The following is a 22718-nucleotide window of genomic DNA, read 5'->3' on the forward strand; positions in this document are numbered from 1 at the left end:
CTACCTCTCTCAGGCACAGCTACACAGGCCACTTTTTCATCACTGTCAATAAATAGAGCGCGCATAACTATTTTGAAGCTCCTGCTACGCCGAGCGACAACTGGACGATCGCTGTTTGCACCTACCCACATTTTGAAACTGAGTTTATTGTCGGGCTCAAAAAAAAAGAAAGCCACTTTTCATCCCCTGTGACAATTTCTCTCAGGCGTCTAGGGTCTCGATCTTTGAACCTAGTCGATAAGGCCGAGGCTTTTTCATCCTCCTCCCTTTCCAGCAAATGCGGGATCCATCTTGCGCACACGTTCCTTAACTCTTCTTTCAAGATGGAAAACACATGACGCACAAAGGCCCGATATGTCAGTAAGTCCAAGGGTGGGGATCATCCTTAACATGAGTTCTACCTTGCAATTGTGCGATATGAAAGAGCATTTTCTCCATAAACTAAATCGATCTATATCCGTTTATCTTTTATTTCTGACACGCATTTACCTAATAACCCACGAATTTAGCAATAAGCTATTTGCTCTTCTTGCAAATCACAATGCCATGTTTACAACCAGTGTACAAAACCATGTTGCCACTAAATAAAATATAACCCTCGAATTTATTAATAATTCAAGTAAACCATTTAGTTTATTGCTATAATTTATTTGCCCAAACTGACATAACGTAGATATATATATAGAGACAATCATGAATAAATGTATAAATCCATTATAGCACTAGAGAATTATTGCGCTGTACAAAAATGTTAGTGTACACAAAAAAAAGTGTATAGAAAAAACAAAACTTTAACAAATGCTTTGACATAAGCATTAGCAATTTTAAATAATGTAACAGAAATTTAAACTTAAAATCAAATGCAAGATTTTTTTTTTAGTATAAACATAAACAAAACTTATTGAAGACTAGGTTAAAGCAGCATGCCTCCAGAACAAAGAAAGTTATTGACATATTGCATATCGGCACTTATAATCCAGGTAAATTACCAAAATGAGGTCAAAATATGCAAAAATAACCCCTACTGCATTAGTAACGCAGTGGAAATATGGTGATAAATACTGCAAAAATCAGTCATTAATTGCACATAAGATATAAATTATCATAAGAATCTTTTATCTGTTTACTTTCTTAAAATCTTAGTACATTTTCCGATGTTTAATTTTCTTGGAAAATTTTTGGCTCATCTGGAGGCATGCAGCTTTAATGCCTGAACTAGCAAAAAAAAAACACACAAAAAATAAACACAACGAATAAAAGAGAAAATATAGAAATATTTGATTCTTAGTATAGTTAAATATATATTGTAAAACAGAGAATACTTGATCAAAATGCTGTAATGAAGACACTAGACAAACTAGAAAAATTACATCAGTAAGTAAATGACAAAGTGTTTGTAAACAAATAGATACACAAGAACAAGTATAAAAAAACATGAAATTGAAATTCTGAAATACCCGATTTAGATGTGTATAAAAATGTGGAAATAGTTTGTAAAATTACACAATCACAGGAGTTTTGTGTAAACTGAAAGCAAAAATGTTTAAATGTATACAAAAAATAAGAAAAAAGATTATGCATACATTTTTCAAAAATCAAAAAATCTTTAACTTTTACTGTCATGTCGATTTCACTAGTTTTGATTCAATTAATTTGATTTAAATTTATATAATGCTTTATTTTTCTTTCGTTAAAATTTGTGAGGAAACACTTGTATACTATAAACTGTAAGTATAACAATTATAAACTCTCTAGAAAGCCAAAACAGCACACTCATTTTGTAAATTTTGTTCAAAACAAATATTAAAGAAAAACTTTTACTATTTTATGAAGGAACCCCTTAAATATAATACGACAGAAGTGTTTTGCTTTTTCACAAATGGTCATAGAGTTCAAAAAACGACAAGCCGAAGAATTAATTTTTGATTTTGATGATAATTAAATAGGACAAGACTGTTAAATGTCATTAACAATAATGTAAACTAGAACCCAGCGAGTCGGATGTGTCGCCTTGTGAACAATGTAGTTTAGGGGAAATGGCCAGGACAAAAATGAAATATGAAAAATAACAAAGGGCAATAACTAAAAAAATAATAAGTGCAGAGCAGCAGTTTCTGAACACTGCACTTCTTATCAATAAGATCTATCATTCTATGATGTTTCAAGTCCATAGCTTTCATACTTGAGGAAAAATGACCAGGACAAAAATAAAGTAAGAAAAGCAACAAAGGGCAATAACTCAAAAATAAGAAATGCTGAGTATCAGTTCTTATGCACTGCACTTCTTTTTAATGAAATCTATCATCCTATGAAGTTTCAAGTCCATAATTTTTATACTTTCAGAGAAATGGCCTGGACAAAAATTAAGTATGAAAATAAACAAAGGGCAATAACTCAAAAAATAAGAAATGCAGAGTACCAGTTCTTGTGCACTGCACTTCTTCTTAATGAGACCTATCATCCTATGAAGTTTCAGGTCCATCGCTTTTATACATTAGGAGAAATGGCCCGGACAAAAATAAAGTATGAAAATTAACAAAAGGCAATAACTCAAAAATTAGGAAGTGCAGAGTACTGGTTCTTGTGCACTGCATTTCTTCTTAATGAGATCTATCATCCTATGAAGTTTCAAGTCCATAGCTTTTTTAGTTGAAGAGAAATGGCCCAGACAAAATTAAAGTATGAAAATTAACAAAGGGCAATAACTCAAAAAATAAGAACTGCAGAGTACCGGTCCTTGTGCACTGCACTTCGGGTTATTGAAAGAAGCATGCATACCAAGTTTGAAGTCAATCAGACTTATAGTGACTGAGTTATGCTCCGGACAAGCTTTAGCGGACGCCGACGCCGACAACGACGCCGACACAGACGCCGCTGCCGCCGACAAAAGTAACTCCTATATGTCTCCTTTTCAAGGCGACACAAAAAAAACATTGGAAATATATATCTTGAAACAGCCATGGTTTTGATTTTTTTAAAGTGATTTAAGATTCCACTGCAACTTCATTTATCATAAAGATTTATTTATGATCATACAAGAATATTATCACATTATAAAAAGTTTTGGTCTCAAGTAATAAGTGCACTTTACATAATAAGTAAAATACAATACATGTACAACGTAACATGGTCCCATTATATGTAAACAAAGAAAAAAAATTTAAATGCAGAAAAAAAAAATACGAAAAATACTAATAAATTAGAGTAGATGAAGTGGGCTGCTTAAATCCATTCATGCATTTTTATCAGCAATAATTTCTAATAAAAAAAACCCCCAAACAACCCAGTAAATTTAGAATACATCTCACACATAAAATTATTATCAATACCACAACATTAAAAATTTCTGCTTATAGATGCAAACTCTACAATTAAATATACTTAAACTTTACTCTTTTTTCTCAATCCTTTGTACCTAAATATTTGTCTAAATTAGTATTGTTGGACAAATGTATAAAATCAAATAAATAAATAATGGCAGCTTCAGGAATTAGAGCAATTACAAATATAGCATTACTAAAGACAATAGCAATATTAAGACTTAACAACAAAAGATAACCAAAACAAAAAGAATACAAATGGCAGCTTATGTCAATGCGTAGAATTATAACAAGTTTGTGATATCGGAATACAAAATTATAAAAAAATTGTCAGTTTTCCCCCCTACATTAAATATTATTAATGGCTATTCTATTTTCCTCCCCCAGTATGTATTACAGTTTTGTGGTTTTCTAAGCTGCAATAGCCATCTGAAACTGGGCATCCTGTCTGCCACCCTCTGCTAAACAGCAGACTGGTACCAAGGGATGATTAGTTTTCTGTAGAAAATTCTGGAATGATACAAGAAAGGTTATACAGTTAAGTAACATTTCACAACTTTTTTTCCCCCATAAAATCTGATTGATCTGATTGCACAATAAACCGGAAACCAAACTGATCTTTGTTCACTTAATGGATTTAAACTTTAAAAATAAAATATGAAAATAAAAAACATTTAAGTGTAAATAGCTATAAATTTCCTGAAAATATTTTAACGTCAAAAACTTGAAAAAGAATACTTTCAAACTGTCTTTATGAAAGAAATATGCTTGTTTATTTTCTAAGAGCGAACTGCGCATGCACAGAGTCGCTACTCTTATATGACACAAAGTGACATAATCTATTTATCGAATATAATATATCATACAAAAGGGAAATGAGTTCTTCCCTTATTATCAATCTATGTCATAAAGCCTGAAATGTGACTAGATCATTCAGCACAACATTATTGTTGTGTATACATGTTATGTGGTATTTTAAGTTTCTTCTATTTGGCATTTTATTAACTTGGGTGGTTCCAGTATTCCTACTTGAATACTGTTTAATCACCCTTAGGATATGTTGCCTGCTTTTCATATTTGTCTTTTGACAAAATTTCTGTGTTATGTTTGCTGTCTGTTAAAGTCTTACATATTTGTGTGAAAAAGAATTAACAGACAACTTTGAAAATTTACCAAGACCTCATTTGAGCATATAAAAAATCTATATTGGAATTCTGAATTTGGGTGCTATTATTCTGCCCAAATACATTGTAATAAAACAGTTATGGCATTTAAATTTTGATACATATCCAAATATCACATTAGCCAGGTCCATAGACTTGGATATTTACCTCATTATCAAACAATAACTGAATAATATAATAAAGTATAATAAAATAAAGAATCAAACATTTAAATATGTAACTGTTAAATCTATCATCATCAATCAAGAACTTACGTGTGCATAACCCATTGCATTTCTTCTTTCTGCTTCACTGGCTCCTTTTCCTATCCAAACAAACAATGACTTCTTTGTGTCCAAGAGAAAAACATCCTTAAATATATAAAATGATATAATGGGTAATTGGTTTAATACAAAACTGTCTGAAAGAGTAAACTTATAGAATGGAAATACAAAAGGAATTGATTCAAACATGAAATAGTATGCAAAAGTAAACTAAACCTTATCTATCTATCTTCCATTAATGTCAAACACCTTGCGGGGACGTAGACATGATTCTAGACTAATCACTTCAGAGACAGCTATGAGATGCAAGGGAATCCGGGAACCAGTCCCTAGCTCTTACTGAAAAGATCCCTTGGTTCTACGATTTCTACGCAGAAAATTTCGAGCTGGAGTTGAATTTCGAGCCAGCTCGAAGATCTTAATTCAAAATTTACAAAAGCCTTATTTCGAACTAAAGTTTAATTTCGAGCCAGCTCGAAGATCTATATTCAAAATTTTAAAATCCCAAATTTCGAGCTGGAGTTGAATTTCGAGCCAGTTCAAAGATCGAAATTCAAAATTTCCAAAACCCGAATTTCGAGCTGGTGTTGAACTTCTAGCCAGATCGAAGATTGAAATTCAAATTTTCAAAACCCGTATACGTGTATAGCACTGGTACATGCTAGGATTACCTGGATTTCTTACCAGTACACCTCTAGTTAGGTGGGAAACACTGAAAGTGTCTCTGAAATATCCCAAGGGCTTTAACATATGTGCGACCAGTGCAGATCCAGATCATTCTGCACATCCATGCAGTCTGATCAGGATCTCCACTGTTCACTTTAAATTCATAACAGAATTTCTGACTGAAAATCGAACAGTGGAGATCCTGATCAGACTGGATGGAGGGGCAGGTTGATCTGGTTTCTGCACTTGTAGCACATATGTTAAAACATGTATCCATGTGGTAAAGGGTAATATGTACTAATCCAGTAGTTACACGAAGCTAATTTAACACAATCAGAAAATATACATTAATATACGTGCACCTTGGTATCAAAGTCACCCATTGACACATCACCCTTCTTCTCCAGTTTATAATTCAGTTGACCGCTAGCATCGGAGAGACGGTACAGTTCCTTCTGGTCATCCTGTGCAACAAAACCGCTAACATCGTCATCTCCATCATCTTCCTCATCCAAGCTCTTGAAGAAGTCATGCTGTAATCATCAAAATTACTATAAAAACCAAAGTCTTAAATATAAAATGTGGACATTTTAAATTCTATGACCATAAATGTACAGAAAAAATAGCTATATTTTTTATAGCAATACTATAGTATTACTTGTCTGTACATCAATCATTGTGACTTCCTTTTAATTTAAGTTATAGGAGGATTTTTTTTTTTTTTTTTTTTTTTTATTGTTCTCCTCACAACGGTAATTTGATGCTTGTTCTCGTAATAACATTACTGTGATGCTAACAATGTCATTTCATTTGTAATCACATGTAGTATACAATTAGACAAGAAACAATAATATAAGATACATGTTTGTATATAAGAATAGATAAACTTGTGAAAAGATAATAAATTCACTCAAACATTCTTTTTTTAACGTGTTTCTCAGCCCAATTTGAGTTAATTTTTTTATCAAAACGATTATTGTAGAACATGGAATGAACAAATGATTTGAAAATTTTCACACAATTAAATTATTCCTCCAGACCTGCATGGTAAAAAAATTGTGAAAAAAGAAATGCATGTCATGTCAATAAACCGCTGCGGAGACCCTTTAGAGTGTCTCATGTAAATACCATAACCTCAGATAAACATTGTAGAGAAAGAAAGCAATCATTTACCCCAGGTTCAGTACTACCCTCATCAAGGGTCTCAGTGTTTGGTCTTCCATTTCTTTCACTTTTCAACTGAATCAAGAACTGCATTGCCTGAAAAAGTCATTATAAACTTTATATACCCCATACAACATGTTTTTCAGTTTCATAATACTGAACATTTGTTTTTTTTTAGTTTTGTTTTGTTTTTGTTGTTATTGGGTTTTATGTTGCATCAACACAGTATAGGTCATAATATGGCCATTTTCTAGCTTTACTGGGTGAGGAAGACCTCAGATGCCTCTCTGTGGGTTATTTCAGGCACAAACGGGCACCTGAGTAGTACCACTAACATTCTGGAAGCTGGATAGCTTTCTAACATGAAAGAATATGAAGATGTTTGCGTGGCTCGAACCTATAGCGGTGAGAGGCAAATGGTTTGAAGTTAACGATCTAAACCACTTATACATCTGTCACATTGGTTTTCAATGAACAATCATAACATACAATGCTGCTGTAATATCAGTTTTTCCTCAAATAAAAGAATATTGTTGTAATTTATAAATTTAATTGTTTTAAGGATTTTTAACTGGTTACATAGTTATATGTTTGTATAAATATTTATTTGCAACATAACAGTAAGGGTTACATTATAAGATATAAAGATTTTTTGACAGGTTATATGGCCCTATATAAAAATATCTTTGTATATATCTCAAAGGTTATATTTCAAACAACCATTTATATATTGCCATTAACCTGTCAAGAATATTTATAACGAATTTACTTCCTCTTTAGAGACAAAAAAAAATATTTTTATAAATTGACAGCAGCCAGTTATACAAAACTATGTAAATGTCACGATTAGCCAATGAAAAGCGACGTTACAAATATGCAGTATTATAAAACCTTACAAAAGTTAAACCTCAGCCATATAACCTGCTAAAACAAACAACTTAACTATACTATACATTCACTTCTTCGTGACTATAAGGACTCCCGGGATGATCATATTTTACTTAATATCAAGGAACAAGGACAATATGCAGAAAATCTGTTTCTGAAAGTTAATTTGATCTATTTCCAAACTAAAATATTGCAAGGTAAAATACCTGTAAACAACATTATACATTTTTACCTTAATTTTATGTTATTTGCCTTTAAAAAGTTACAAAATCAGTTTATTTGGTACACATTTGCATTTAAACAATTAATGAAAGAAATTGGTATGGTATGGTAGAGGAATTTACATACCTTCATCCTCTCATCCTTATTACTGCCACTACCATTCCATTGATAAATCTTAAGTCCATGATCTAAGATAAACACGTCACCAGAGTTCAGGCTCTTTTTGTTACGGGTTACCTCCCTTACTTCTACATTCTTTCTGGTTCCTGAGAAGTGGAGAAGGCGAGGAGTGTACTCCTCTGGTTTAACCTTCCTGAATCCCGTATCGGCACCGCCTTTCATTATTCTGGAAATTGATGTGACCAAAAAAGTTGAAAGTTATTTTCATGCATTTTGTTTATATCTTGAATTATTGGAGGGTGGTTGGGGGAAGAGGTGTTGTGGGTTGTAGTCATGCCTACCTTTTATACAATTGTTCTTCACTACTGCATGTTACAAACATTCTATAGGTACCTGGATATATGTAGAACCTTGAGCATATGAATTAATTCATTATGTTTGAAATAATGAAAATACTATGTCAGATATCTTCTTCAGTAAAGATCGATGGAAAGGTTGGGCAACTCCTTTATAAGTTCAAGTACAAGATATGCAAAAAGAAAACAAAATGAGTCAATAATATAAATGAACTGGAGTGAAAGCCACAACAAATGTTTTTAGACTACATAAAATGCTTTCGAAGTCAAAATACTGTTAAATTATTCATGAATATTCTTACATAAACTGGTTAGATATAACAAAGAAATATTTACGTGATGGTCTTGAAATAGCTCTTGAACATGTCAGATTCGAACCCCTGTACCTCCCTGTGCTGGACAGGTTTGTCATTGAGGAATGTGTCCAGCTCCACGGTCTTGTATGCTGCTGTACCATACTCATCCTGTTATAAAATTTCATTTACATTTCACAAACCTCAAGATAGTTTGTCAGACAAGGGCAAAAACTCTTTTACAAATTATGAAATAGATTATCTTATTCTTAAACTCCTGTGGCATAAAGTTACTTAATTTCATTCCTTCCACGTTCAATGACACTATATCAAATATTAAGACATGCAAAGACCTATACTTAACCCTTACATGTACCCTGCTGAAACTGGACGGGATAAGCCTTTGCCACAAGTATAATGCCAGGCCAACCTGCGCCTCCATGGAGCATGACAATGCTCTATACTGTTGTCGACTAACAACCTTTATATTTTCATCTTGATATCCCGATAACCAATAATATGTAAGCAGGACAAATCTATTGGGGGAAATTCAGCAGGTTTATGAGGCAAACAAAGGTAAGATGCAATTTAGTATATATTTTATAAAAGCCACAAAAATGGAAGTATTTTCCTTGTACATATTAAATAACAATAAAAGTAACAAGGTTCTCTTGGAGTATGTTTGATTGTAAATGCACTTTTAATCAACATATATCTAAATATAATAATCAATGTATTATTCTCCCCTGAATATAATTCTTAAACTGACCTGTGTACTTTGTGAACCAATCCAGAAATGGACATCATATTGTAGCTCTTCCTCATCATCTTCTTTATAGGTCTGGAAGAAAAATAATACACTTTATCATTTGTAATGTGTGCATTATGATGCACTGTAACACCTTGGACAGAATAAAAAACCATGTCATCTGGTTTTAACAAATATGACATGGACAGAATAAACATGTCATCTGGTTTAAACAAATATGGCATGAACAGAAACATGTTATCTGGTTTAAACAAATATGGCATGGACAGAACAACATTTCATCTGGTTTTAACAAATATGGCAAGGACAGAACAACATTTCATCTGGTTTTAACAAATATGGCAAGGACAGAACAAAACAATTGTCATCTGGTTTTAACAAATATGGCATGGACATAACAAACATGTCATCTGGTTTTAAATGCACAAAAAACTAAGGCCATAAATTTCTCTTTAAAAAATACTAAATAAAAAAATACTGCTTCATCTACTCTGCACCTTCAAAACAAAGAGATAGAATTTACAGACACTGAAAAACTGCTAGGAAGTCCAGGTTGACAAAAATCTTAAATGGAAAACACAGATTCAAAATATTATAAAAAAATGCAATTCACAGCTCTATTTGCTTCTTAGAATCAAACAGTACCTTGATCTCCACTCCAGAAAACTCTTTTTTAATGCTTATAATTTATTTTTGCCACATATTGACTACTGTTGCACTATTTGGGGAAACTGCAGTAGTGAATTACTTTCGCAAATTGTCAACTTTCAAAAAAGAGCTGCAAGAATTATTTTAGACAAAAGTTTTGATACCCAATCAAATATTCTATTTAAAGAATTAAATTGGATGTCCTTTGATCAAAGAATTATGTACAAAAAGGCAATCCTCATGTATAAATCTATAAATGAACCATCCTTTCCTATTTATATGAAAAATAAATTCCAAACAATAAATGACAAACATGATTTTAACTTAAGATCTATACAAAATGAAAAACTAACTGTACCCAAACCAAAAACAGAATTTTTTTAGAAAATCATTTAATTACTCTGGTCTGTGGTATGGAACAGCATACCAATCCATATTCGAAATTCTGATACCCTGAGGAAATTTCAATCTCCTGATATCCAGTGGCAATTTTTCTAACTAATTGTTTGTACATATTTTTCAAAAACATATACTTTCCATGCTGAAGTTATGAAAATGTCACTTCTCTATGTAAGAAGAAAAAATTGTTTACTTATTTATTGTATTGATATGATGTATAATGTACATATTTATGTTATGTCTAAATGTTGATTGTGATTGTATTTTATGTTGTTTTGTATATACTGAGGCCCGCATGGAAGATCGGGAAACTGAATGTGTTAGCCTCATAAAATAAAGTCGTTACTTACTTACTTACTTACTTTAACTTACTTACTTAACAAATATGGCATGGACGGAACAACATTTCATCTGGTTTTAACAAATATGGCATGGACGGAACAACATGTCATCTGGTTTTAACAAATATGGCATGGACGGAACAACATGTCATCTGGTTTTAACAAATATGGCATGGACGGAACAACATTTCATCTGGTTTTTACAAATATGGCATGGACCGAACAACATGTCAGCTGGTTTTAACAAATATGGCATGGACAGAACAAACATGTCATCTGGTTTTAACAAATATGGCATGGACGGAACAACATGTCATCTGGTTTTAACAATTTGATGATATGGCATGGACAGAACAACATGTCATCTGGTTTTAACAAATATGGCATGGACGGAACAACATTTCATCTGGTTTTTACAAATATGGCATGGACCGAACAACATGTCAGCTGGTTTTAACAAATATGGCATGGACAGAACAAACATGTCATCTGGTTTTAACAAATATGGCATGGACGGAACAAATATGTCATCTGGTTTTAACAATTTGATGATATGGCATGGACAGAACAACATGTCATCTGGTTTTAACAAATATGGCATGGACAGAACAAATTTAACAAATATGGCAACATTTCATCTCATGGTTTTTACAAAAATATGCCAAGGACAGAACAAAACATGTCATCTGGTTTTAACAAAAATATGCCATGGAATGAACAACATGTCATCTTATAAAAATATGGCATGGACAGAACAAACAGAGTTTAAAACCTGACTCATGAAATAGAAGGGAATGCAAGATATGAAAACTTGTAAAAAAGTCTGACATTAGGTGTGGAATAATGACATGAAAAGAATTGATATAATTTTAAGAACTGATTACGTCATTTATGGAGATGGTGTTAAAATTGACTCCATATATTAAAATTGAAGCAGGACTCTTAATTTACCAGGAAGATAAATTATATCAAAGCATCCAAAGTGGAGAAAACAAAATGTTAGGAGAGTAATTATCACTTTATTTGAAATCATAAGGCTTTATACACAGATAGCACCCAGACGATTGTTATAAATCATTAAGAATTGAGGAAACAGGATGTTTTAAGAACAGGACACAAAATTATAAAAGGTGAAACAAGGCATTAATAGATGGCAAAGTGAAATTAAATAAAAGTAAAAAAAATATGTATAACAGAAAGTCACTGAACTCAGGATGCAAACTTTATACATTTGTTATCTTTTTAAAATCAGCTTGTAAACTGATTGAATGGATAGTTCTGTTCATAAATTATCCTGGTATGTAAGTGGTCAAGTCAAGTATTTGCAAGATTCGTGTGATAATATCATCCTTATGATGTTTAAAGTTTCAATCTCCCAATTTTGACAAGACCTGTCATCATTTTAAAGGGACTCCACTGAGATTTTTTGACATGGAAGGAGTCGAAATAATCTTTTGAGATTAATGTTCCATTTAATGTGGGTCAGGACCAACAAGTTGTGCGCAAAATTTCAGATCATACACTCACTATGATTTTTCAGAATAGTTATTCTAATTGGGGAAATAACCAAAAATTAAAACGCTTTTCATTAAATTTTGATTCTAGCTGTGAAAAGCACAAAAATATGACTTTCAATATATTTTTGAGTATTTATTTTTGAGTAATTTTTATACCGTATCTCTTAAAGTGCCCCAGCTGATCTTAATGTAAGAAATCAAAATTTTATGTTTTTAGGCTTTTAAACCTCAGTGGAGTTCCTTTAATGGAAAATTTCAAAAGGCTTAATAGGAAACAGTGCAAACAATGATCTTAGTCTACACTGCAGGTCACATGGGTTGATTAAGTAACGGCCAGCAGGCCTGATTTGATATGATTAATACTTATCATATGTATTTCACATGAATCCAAATGATGAAAACCACATACATTGTTTAGGACAATTGATAGTTAGGGGTGTAACTTAAGCCCCAGTCACACTAGAGCTTACGACCAGTGAAGACCAGTTCACGATCACCAGTGACCTCTGGTCGCGGACAATCTTTGAAACGTCTTACGACGGTCATCGGTGATCTTTGACAGTCGCAGGTTATCTTATTTAGGTCCCACGACCAATTTCAGTCGTAGAGAGGTTTTTGAGCTTGCACAAAAACCTCCTTGCGATCAAACAGGTCGCTAGTGATCTTATAATGTCTTAGGCTGTCGCACGATGGTCGTTCAGAAGTGCGACAATCTTACGACAGTCTTTACAAATTGCCACTAGTCACTGATAATCTTGAGTAGTCTTTAGTAATCGTGTGATGGTCGTACGACTAGTTGTAGGTGATCGCATGACAGGTCACGGGTAGTCGTAAGTAATCCCACACAATCTTGAGACCATCGTACGTTTGCTTATGACCTGTCGTGCGATTGTCAATGATGACTGGTCTTACGATGGTCGCAGAAGTAAATTTATACGTGCAAAAATGGTTTTGGTCGCAGACAATCGCTGATGATCGTCAGTTTTACAAGTCGCCGGTGGTCGCAAGTAATCTTAAGCTCTAGTGTGACTGGGGTTTTACTGAAACTTAATAATAAATAATTTATTTCAAAATCCACACAATCAAATTTTATAACATGAAGTTGCTTGTTTTCAATATTATTTTTCCCTTTCTTTATCTTTTAGCACTTATTTAACATAGGAACTAATGATTTGTCTATTTCCTTGCATAATAAAATGAGATAAAGAATATTACATTTGTTGCCATTTTATATAAGATACATTTAAGTACAGCACTTTCCTTGACTAAATGATTAATATAATCCTAAACTGTTAATGTATTACAAAATGCCAATTCAAAATTATATTTTCCTTTATATTTATATCCTTCCAGATAATAAAGTCAATAACAATTTTTCTCAAACAGTGACAATGACATCTTGGTGTAGTATCAATAAACAAGAGTGCCTTCACGGCCAGATTATACAGTCTACATGGAAGAGATTTAACTACCAGAATATTTTCAGAGTATTTTTTGTACTTTCTAATGATCATTACTGTACAGTTTCATGAAGATCTACCAAGTACAGTCAAAACTGCCATAGTGACCCACTGTATTCAGCAACTTCCTGTCTTATGTGACCCTATTTAGGTCCGCCCAACGATTTAGGCTATAAAGTTGCACTGTATTAAACGACTCACTGTGTTACGTGACTAGCGACCCTGATTTGAACGGTCCGGAACGGGCTAAGCACTGTTTTTAGCGACTATGTTATGAAAGATAACTCTGTTACTACTTCCTGTTTCATTGAAAAAAATGTCGGAAAGAAAGAAAACACGTATTGTTTTAGATCTTCCACAGAAATATTAAGCCTTACAAAAATTGGATAAAGGAATATCGGCGTATAAAGTGGCATAAGAACTTTGTGTTGGAAAAACACAAATCCAAAACCTTTGTTAACGTAAATTGGAAGTAATTTCGGACTTTAAAAATAATGTTCCATTGAATTCTAAACGTTGGAGACATGCAACTGGTGACGAGAAAATCAATGACTTAACTTAAATTCTGATGACAGTGAAGATGAAATTGAAGAGATGTATGACGCTCAAGGGTCTGTCATGCTAAATGCTCCATCACTGACCCAAGCAAATGAAATGGTGTTACAACTGAAATCTTATGCATTGCATCATGGACATGCCAGTATAATGTACCATTTGTCAAAACTAGAGGATGAATTTTCAAGTCTAGTTGCAAGCAAAAATAAACAGTCAAAAATAAGTGATTTTTTTCAATAGGACAACTTAAATGAAAGACACAATGTGATTCTGACATTATTTTATTAGTTTCATAATCATGAATTTTAAAAATCAATAACATTGTACATGTATAAATTTTTAACACGGTAAAGAAACAATTTAATTCTGACATTTTAATAATTTTATCAAATATATAAACATTAATTTTTAATAATCAATTTTACAATCAAATATTCAATAGCATTTTACATGTATACAATTTTAACACTGTACACAGTTTTACTGCTCTTATCATAAATAAATGTTTTAACACTAAATGTATATGCTGTATTAGTATTATTTAACTTTTTAATAGTGTTTGGATGTTTTACTGTAAACCTGTATTAAGAGACTCCCTGTCTTATGTGACCTTCTTAAGAAAGTCCCCTGTAGGGTCACATAAGACAGTTTTGACTGTAGTGGAGGAGAAGTTGTTTAATGTTTTTTTCTTTTTCTAACTTTGTAGGTTATCTGGACCAGAACCATTTAAGCAGTTTATCTGGATCATTCCTGTATAGTTTCATCACTATAAGCCAGGCAAGAAATTTAGATGGTAATGTTGTTTTAAAGTAAAAATATCAATGACGGAAAACCAAGAATGGACGACAGGGTATCACAATTAATAGCTCACCTCGAGCACTTGTCTGACTCTGGTGAGGAAAAAATAATTTAAAAAGAATGATATTTTTGTTTCTCCTGAAAATGATTTTACAAAATAATAAAATTATAAACCTTCACACAAGAATTTAGCTTGTATACATAAGAGACACACAGTAAGTTCAACACTCAAACATACAAAGTAATATATATTATTTTGTAATTCTTTACAATTTGACAAATACTATATCAGATTTAAACAGGAGTGAGTGTCAAACAAACTGTGAGAAAATATAGAAAATGTAAACAAAGAATGTTCACGGGACAGTTTTAATGTTATCTAAACAAATCAGAGATTATCTTCTTCCTTGGTATCTTATATTTTACAACCTTAACCACAAACTATCTCAAGTGACAAATCAATCTTTACACCACATGTCAAATACTGTTGAAAATTTATTGCAGGCAGTTTATAAAGGTAATAGTGCTTTCCAAAAATAAAAACACAAGTAGTTTCACAAACAAAACATTTGTCGCTAGCAAAAGTTGTTTAAATCTGTAATAAGGAAGTTCATGAACAGCAATAGAAATACACTAAATATCAAGGGTTTGCTGTAAAACATGTGTATTTTCATTCATTATGCCATACGAGTTACACCTATAATGCACCAATTGCCAAACATGCAGACCATGTTTGATTGCTCTGTTCATGGAAGTCAACAATTCTATCCACTTGTACAACCAAGTTGAGATATTATGCTATTTTATGTATTGGCAATATATCCTCTCTATAAGTGTGATTCTGACCCAGAAAAGTGTCTCAGCAATCAGTATGTAGCTCAGTGGCGGTGGACTGTTGGTAGTTTTTACTCCGGATCATGGCAGTTAGCCACTTCTAATTTAACAGAGCACATTTCAGCTACTGCATTGTTCCTAAGAGCAGGTTGTCAAAGGTTGTACTAGTTGCTTTCACTTTCACAAGGAACTTATAACTTCTGTACATGCCAGAGCAGAGGTACAGTGTGAATGACCGTAGAAAGGATTTCATGATCAATCACATCATAAGTGACCTACACCATCCAAAAATCAAACCCAGATCACCTGATTTACAGTCCAATGCCCTACCTATTGAGCTAACCAGACAGTGCTCAGCATATAGTTTTTAAAATCAAAATGTTTAAACAATTGGGAGCTGATATGTTGCTGATTTACATATGAAAACTCAAAATTTATAGCCAACAGAGTTGATCCGGAAGTAGTCTAATTGCCCTCATTTTGATTTTTTGATTGATAATATAGGAATGTGAAAATATTTACAGATTGAATAGCCATCAAAGTGTAAGAAGGATATCCTACTTGATTAATTTTAATCAGTTTGATTATAACAGGAGCTCAACCTATTAGATTATGTCAATTATTTGTAAGTATGACTTGTACACTTCCTGAACAAACCAGTACCAGTGTCATTTTTAGGACGATGAAAATAAACTTCAAATATCCTAGTGTTGGTCACAAATGGGTGTGAAATTATTTTTTCATAACATGAAACTTTACTTCAATACAAACTAGTATGTGTCAGTGATTTTTTCAACTTATATAACAGAGGTCTATATTAAAAGCTTCAGGCTCTTTCCAATCAAAATTTTCTTTAAAAGCTAGAAAATCAAGAGGCTATGGTCTTTCCCCAATTAAGTGAGTGTGCGCCACATAATAAAATATACTGTACCAGGGGTGTCATATTCTTTGTATTGCCCAGGTTGTCTTGAGTAACAGCCTTTTTACTTCTTTACAAAGGGCAAAAATTAAATCTTGTAACATTTAAATAATGATTTTAGAACAAGACAGATGCTTGTAACCTGAAGAAAGTAACAATGAATATAAAATAATGTGTCATAAAAGTAGCAAAATGTTTAAGAAACTTTCATACAAAATACTAAATCACTAAAATTGTTCAAACTGCCAAAAAGCAGCAGTTGAAAAAAGAATGGTTCAAGTAATTGCAAAAGACTACAAGTAATTTTTGGAAACCAAAAATAAAATGCTTTTGAGAAACGTAAATAAAAGCATTTCTGACGCATAATGGGCCTTTAAAGTACCATATTTAGGTCTATCAAAATGGATTTTATTTTTATGGAAAAACAAACAAACAAATGAGCCGCACCATGACAAAACCAACGTAATGCGTTTGCGACCTGAGCATGGATCCAGACCAGCCCATGCATTCGCGCAGTCTGATCAGGATCCATGCTGTTCACTATCAGTTTCTCCACTTGTAATAAAGATGGTAAGCGAACAGCATGGATCCTGATCAGACTGCGCGGATCGATGCTGGTCGCAAACCCACTATGTTGGTTTTGTTGTGACGTGGCTTAAATGATTTTAAGCAACTACAAAACTTACATTCAGAATGATGTAAGAATCACCATTGTAGAATTTTCCATAGTCCTCTTTTGGCCATTGTGTCACTTTAAAGTTCTGAAATAAACAATATCATTTATTGTACATCATCTAAATACTCTAAAGTACAGGACAATAAATAAGGAGAAACAGCACAGCAACAACTTACAGGTTTTAATTTGACAAGCAGTTTTATTTGAATTGGTTTAAACACATTAGTACTCTTATTTATGACTGCTTATACTATTGAATGACCATTAAGTGACAATTATCACCCAATACAACAGATAACAGATTTACAGGACAAATACTTGGGATTATTTATAAATGTAAACAAAGTAAACAAGCAGTTATTCTATGGAAATAATTAATGAGCAATCATTTTCTACTGTATCGTATATATAATTATATTATCACACTTTTATAAATGTAAACAAAGTAAACAAGCAGTTATTCTATGGAAATAATTAATGAGCAATCATTTTCTACTGTATCGTATATATAATTATATTATCACACTTTTAGACTGTCTTAGAATTATAGCAGCTGTCATATACATATACATGTAAAAAGTCTATAAAATTTAGTGGCGAGAAAATAATTTACTATACATGTACTTAATGTATATAGGTATTTTTTATGATACTGATAGACATGATGAAAAATTGCAAAAAAAACTTATATGAACTTAATCATTACATATCTTTCTGCTTTACTTCTACATTTATATTATGTCAGGTGTCATTTTCTCGGCATTCCAAAGCTATAATTATGTTCATAATCAATAATATAAATGTAACATCACAGCTTTCATTGATATTAAATTGCACTTTATATGAATCAATATTAAAACATGTTTATATGCATACCACAATTCATTGTTGTTTAATAAAACAGAATACACATGTATGTGAATTATTCACTTTGACATTAAATTAAGCATAAATGTTTGTTTGTTTGTTTTCATGCAGATTTTAACACAGTTTTGGTCAAATCCCAGCAGTCCATCAACCTTAAATACCGGCTAATTGTGGATAAATCTTGACAGTTGACCAACATTCAACCGGTTAAATGTGGACAAATCTAGGTAGTAGATCAACCTTAAACTAGCTTATTGTGGACAACTGTCTTGTAACTTCCAATTTCTCCGCAAGTGACCAACTACTTATCCCACTTGATTTCTAAAATCACCGGTGAGAGACAAATGAACATAAGACTCAATATCCGAACAGACGTGCCCAGGGATCAAACCAGGGACCAAATGCTCTTAATCCTAATCAAGCTAATTTGGTGGTCTGAACCATGAATTATTAGTTGAATGGGTTTAATCATTTTAGTGCCTTAAAAGTTCTACACACAAAAGTTAAGCCTAAACAGATTGCCACACAAACATGACTACATGTTTATACTGGCTGTATATTTCTTTAAAATGTCTGGTTAACAGAGCTACTCCCAATGTTTTTCTTCCCCAAAATGATGTCTAAAAACTTTTCAAATGCAATTTGTAATTTGGCTGTAGGTGTGACTGTTTTTATCCAAACAATAGCTCTCTCAAACTATAACCAAGTCTGCAAGAATTCATAATTTGGTGCTTTTGACCTTTAAGTTCCCTAAAACGTGGAAAAAACACAACATGACCAAGTGGGACTAAGTAATCTAATAATCGCAAGCTGCATGGGTTCAAACCCCATCAGAGGCAAATTGTTGCTTCCACACTCATTGGTTTTGGTTCACCAGGTTCCAGGAACGGATTTGGAATATGTCTTATAGTAAGCTTATAGCTTCCTAAACAATGAAACTAAAGTAAATTCTGTATAACCAAACACACATGTGGTAGATCAGGAAAGTCAAAATTATTGCTAGCAGTCAATATCGCATCATAAAATATTCTCTAACATTAATGTTTTTGTTTTTTTAATAAAAGCCTAATAAACATGTTTTGTACAACAATTATGATTAATATAATGTACAAAATACTTGTGGAAACATTAATTTTTGCTGTTTGAATGCAGCTGCAGGCACAGAGGTTAAGTACTGTAGGAAGTTGATATGATACGTTGTATAATATTAAAATTCTTTGTAGTTTCTTTTAACAACCAGAAATAACTTCAAAAGCAACGTTTCTTACTTTTTTATATGAAATATCTCTCATCAAAATAACCACTAATGAACCAGTTAATGGACTCTCAACACATGTATATTTCAGGAAAAAGATATTTACATCATAACGGTATGTCAATGTGTATAATTAAAGCACATGTTTTTAGTGTTTTGGATATATAGACTAACTACATAGTGATTTATAACACAGTATATTAGATGACATGATATTTAACCTCTGTATGCTAGTAGCAAATTGTTAACTTGTCCTGCCCAACATGGCCAACAATACTGACTCAGGTCAACCTGTACATTGACCCTACGATAATTGTTGTCAACTTACATTACTTAAATATTTGTATATGGACATGATTCATCCCTAAAATCAAGAATGGATATTTCTGCATTCCAAAGTAGAAAAAGTCCACTATACAGATTTATGCAGGGTTTTCATTTTTATCTGAGGCAACACTGATGTGTCAAAGAAAACATTTGATTTGCCCAAGGGTCAAGGGGGATACAATGTATTTTAATCTTAAGACTAAAATAAAATTAACTTAAAAAGCATTTTGACCAATGATACGATAATAATGAAAACTTTGTTTATGGATGTAAAGTTTATAAAGCGATTAGCAAAAAGTAGAATAACTTATATGTCAGAATGAAAGAAGAATAGGATGGGAAATACAACAAACATCCATTTCTCACCTGGCTTGCTGATTACCCATGCCATCAGTGCAGGCCAAGCTCAGCCAGCACAGCACATCTATGCCATCTGATCATGGTCTGCACAGTTCACTATTCAGTCATTAATTTTCAAAATTTTCACTAAAACATGATGAATGGCTATGTCTAAAGTAAGATGGACAAGTCCATTTAAGATATTTAGGGTGGTAAAGGTTAAAACAACAATGAATACTACTGCATTCAAAGTAGGGCAATCAAGTCGATTACAAGTATGTGTACAGATGTTTAAAATGCTACTAGCAAAAAAAATAAAAAATTATGTGAGAATAAAATATTGCAAAGAAAATGTTTAAACCTAATAAACTATTTCACAAATGACTGCCCCTGTTGTGACCTGAACAGATCAAGAGGACACATTATGTATCTTATGAAAATATTTTTATACATTAATAGCATTCCTTTCATAATTCCCTATTGTTAAATCTGTAAACTCTATACAAAAACTGAGGATTAACCATTGAAAAATATGCTAAATCTACATTTTTAGTTTTCAGGTACAAAATTACTATCCACTGACAATAAAAAAAAAAAAAAAAATAAAAAAGATGATTTACATCATTCTGTAAGTTGTTCCTGCTTTATCTTATTTTTTTTTGTAAATAATAGAGAGAAGTTCCCTATTGTTAAGTATAAATAAATCAGCATCAAGGGCTATAACTCTATAAGTATCCAGTATCACATGAGTTATAGGTCTTAGAAAATAACCTACAACAACACTGTGAAGTTTCCAGTGAATAACTTCAGTGATCCACAAGATATGATGTTGCATGTAAAACCAAGCTTTAATGTAATAATACTGGGTCAAGAAGAATTGCCCAACTTTAAGATACACAATGATAATTGTCACACAGCTACATGTATATTCAACAATAAAGTGTATATAAACTTACCACAATTCTCCAGATCTGAATGCCAACTTCCTGACCTGCTTTCTGCCATGCAGGCTCTGTGGCAGCAGATTCCTCTGAAATCAACAACATTAAAGCTACTACTATCCCACTCATTGTAGTTGGAGCGCTTTTTAAAGAAAATGCCATCAAAAGATAAATATTCAACACAGGCTCATACATTTATAATATTATGGAACTAGATGATTAATTTAATGTCTCATCAGACGAAAAAGCATCTAAGTAAATTATTTGCAATGTTTACCGCACTGTTATTTTACGCCATTCAATGTAACATTTTATTTTGTAAATATTGGATTAAATTATACACACAATTGGAACAATTTTGCACTTGGTAATCGATTGCTGCACAATATATCATAGAAAATTATGTTTATAAGAAGAGACCAAAAAAGAAGAATATATCTTGGTTTAAAGATACAAAGATTACTCAAATTATTGCGGGAAATAAAACCTACTATACCATAAAAGTTTGGTAATTCCTGGGCTATAATTGCCTTAATGCCTATTGACTATTATTAAGTACAGAACAGAATATTAAATCTAAACATTTATGAAAAAATACTCATTGGGTCCATAATTATATACTTAATATTCTTTTCTAATTATAAACACAGAAATTGGTCTACTTTTGAAAAAAAAGCTTATTGATCAAACAATTTGACAGTGTAAAATTTTGCCTTTTTAAAAAACAATTTTGTAGAGTTTAAAACTAAAAGGTAAAAATTGCTCTATGATATATAAGAAAAATACTGAGCCTCACTTTTGATATTTTTTTCTGTGTCTGATCCAAACAAAGCCAGATTAGAATCCTTCCAGTCATATTTCTTTGCTTTCCTTAATCCAGACATAGTTCAGATTGGCAAGGTTCTGAAAATAAATGAATGAATGAATTCCAGCAAATTAACTGAAAATATCATTCCAATTTCCAGCAACTATTAAATGTTTCAAGATAATTAATACAAGCAATGATACAATGTATATAGATCTGTACAATATTTAAACTACTACACAGGGTTGTCATTAAGATATTTTGATGAGGGTTTATTTTGAATTTGAGGTAGTTATTTTTGATTTATCACAATCATATCATAAAGATAGTTTTCTTAGTTTTGAAGCGGCCCAAAATGCATTTGAGACAGTCATTTTGGCCACCTGCCGCATCTTAATGACAACCCTTACAACAGTAGTCCAGAGATGTAGATAGATGTTATCTATGTCTCTGAGCAGGACATTTTTACCTTCTTTATCAAGGGCTGATGTTTCTCCAGGGCTTCACAATTTCAAGAGATTTCACAAAATATAGGGACTTCATATTCTAAATTCACGATTTTCACAAAATGCCAATAATCAAGTAAAACATTTTTTTGCTAATGTTTACCAGGTTAAAATATCCACTCGAATTTTACAGAGGCCAGAAATTATAATCAAGCGTCACGAAATGGCAAATTTATTCCCCCCATAATTTCAAGACATACTGTGTTTTTTTCACAAAATGAACAGGCCCAGGCCCCTTCACATTTTTGACCAAAAAAAAATACCCACTGAGTAGTGATATTTATCT

The 22718-nt window shown here is 32.2% G+C and overlaps 1 protein-coding gene across 1 annotated transcript; it reads right to left on the reverse strand.

Moving 5' to 3' along the window:
- Positions 1-627: 627 nt before the first annotated feature.
- Positions 628-22027, reverse strand: LOC132720316 (gelsolin-like protein 2). The gene is made up of 11 exons (XM_060704436.1): positions 21918-22027; positions 21137-21210; positions 17403-17477; positions 9246-9317; positions 8520-8647; positions 7834-8053; positions 6607-6693; positions 5796-5966; positions 4759-4854; positions 2924-3830; positions 628-1982 (listed from the first exon to the last, which is right to left on the reverse strand). The coding sequence occupies exons 1-10, from the start codon at positions 22003-22005 to the stop codon at positions 3732-3734; spliced, it is 1110 nt and encodes a 369-aa protein (XP_060560419.1). The 5' UTR covers positions 22006-22027; the 3' UTR covers positions 628-1982; positions 2924-3731.
- Positions 22028-22718: the final 691 nt, after the last annotated feature.

This window comes from Ruditapes philippinarum, unplaced genomic scaffold, assembly GCF_026571515.1.
Source record: "Ruditapes philippinarum isolate M1 unplaced genomic scaffold, ASM2657151v2 ctg2856_1_1_1_1, whole genome shotgun sequence".
Taxonomy (NCBI): domain Eukaryota; kingdom Metazoa; phylum Mollusca; class Bivalvia; order Venerida; family Veneridae; genus Ruditapes; species Ruditapes philippinarum.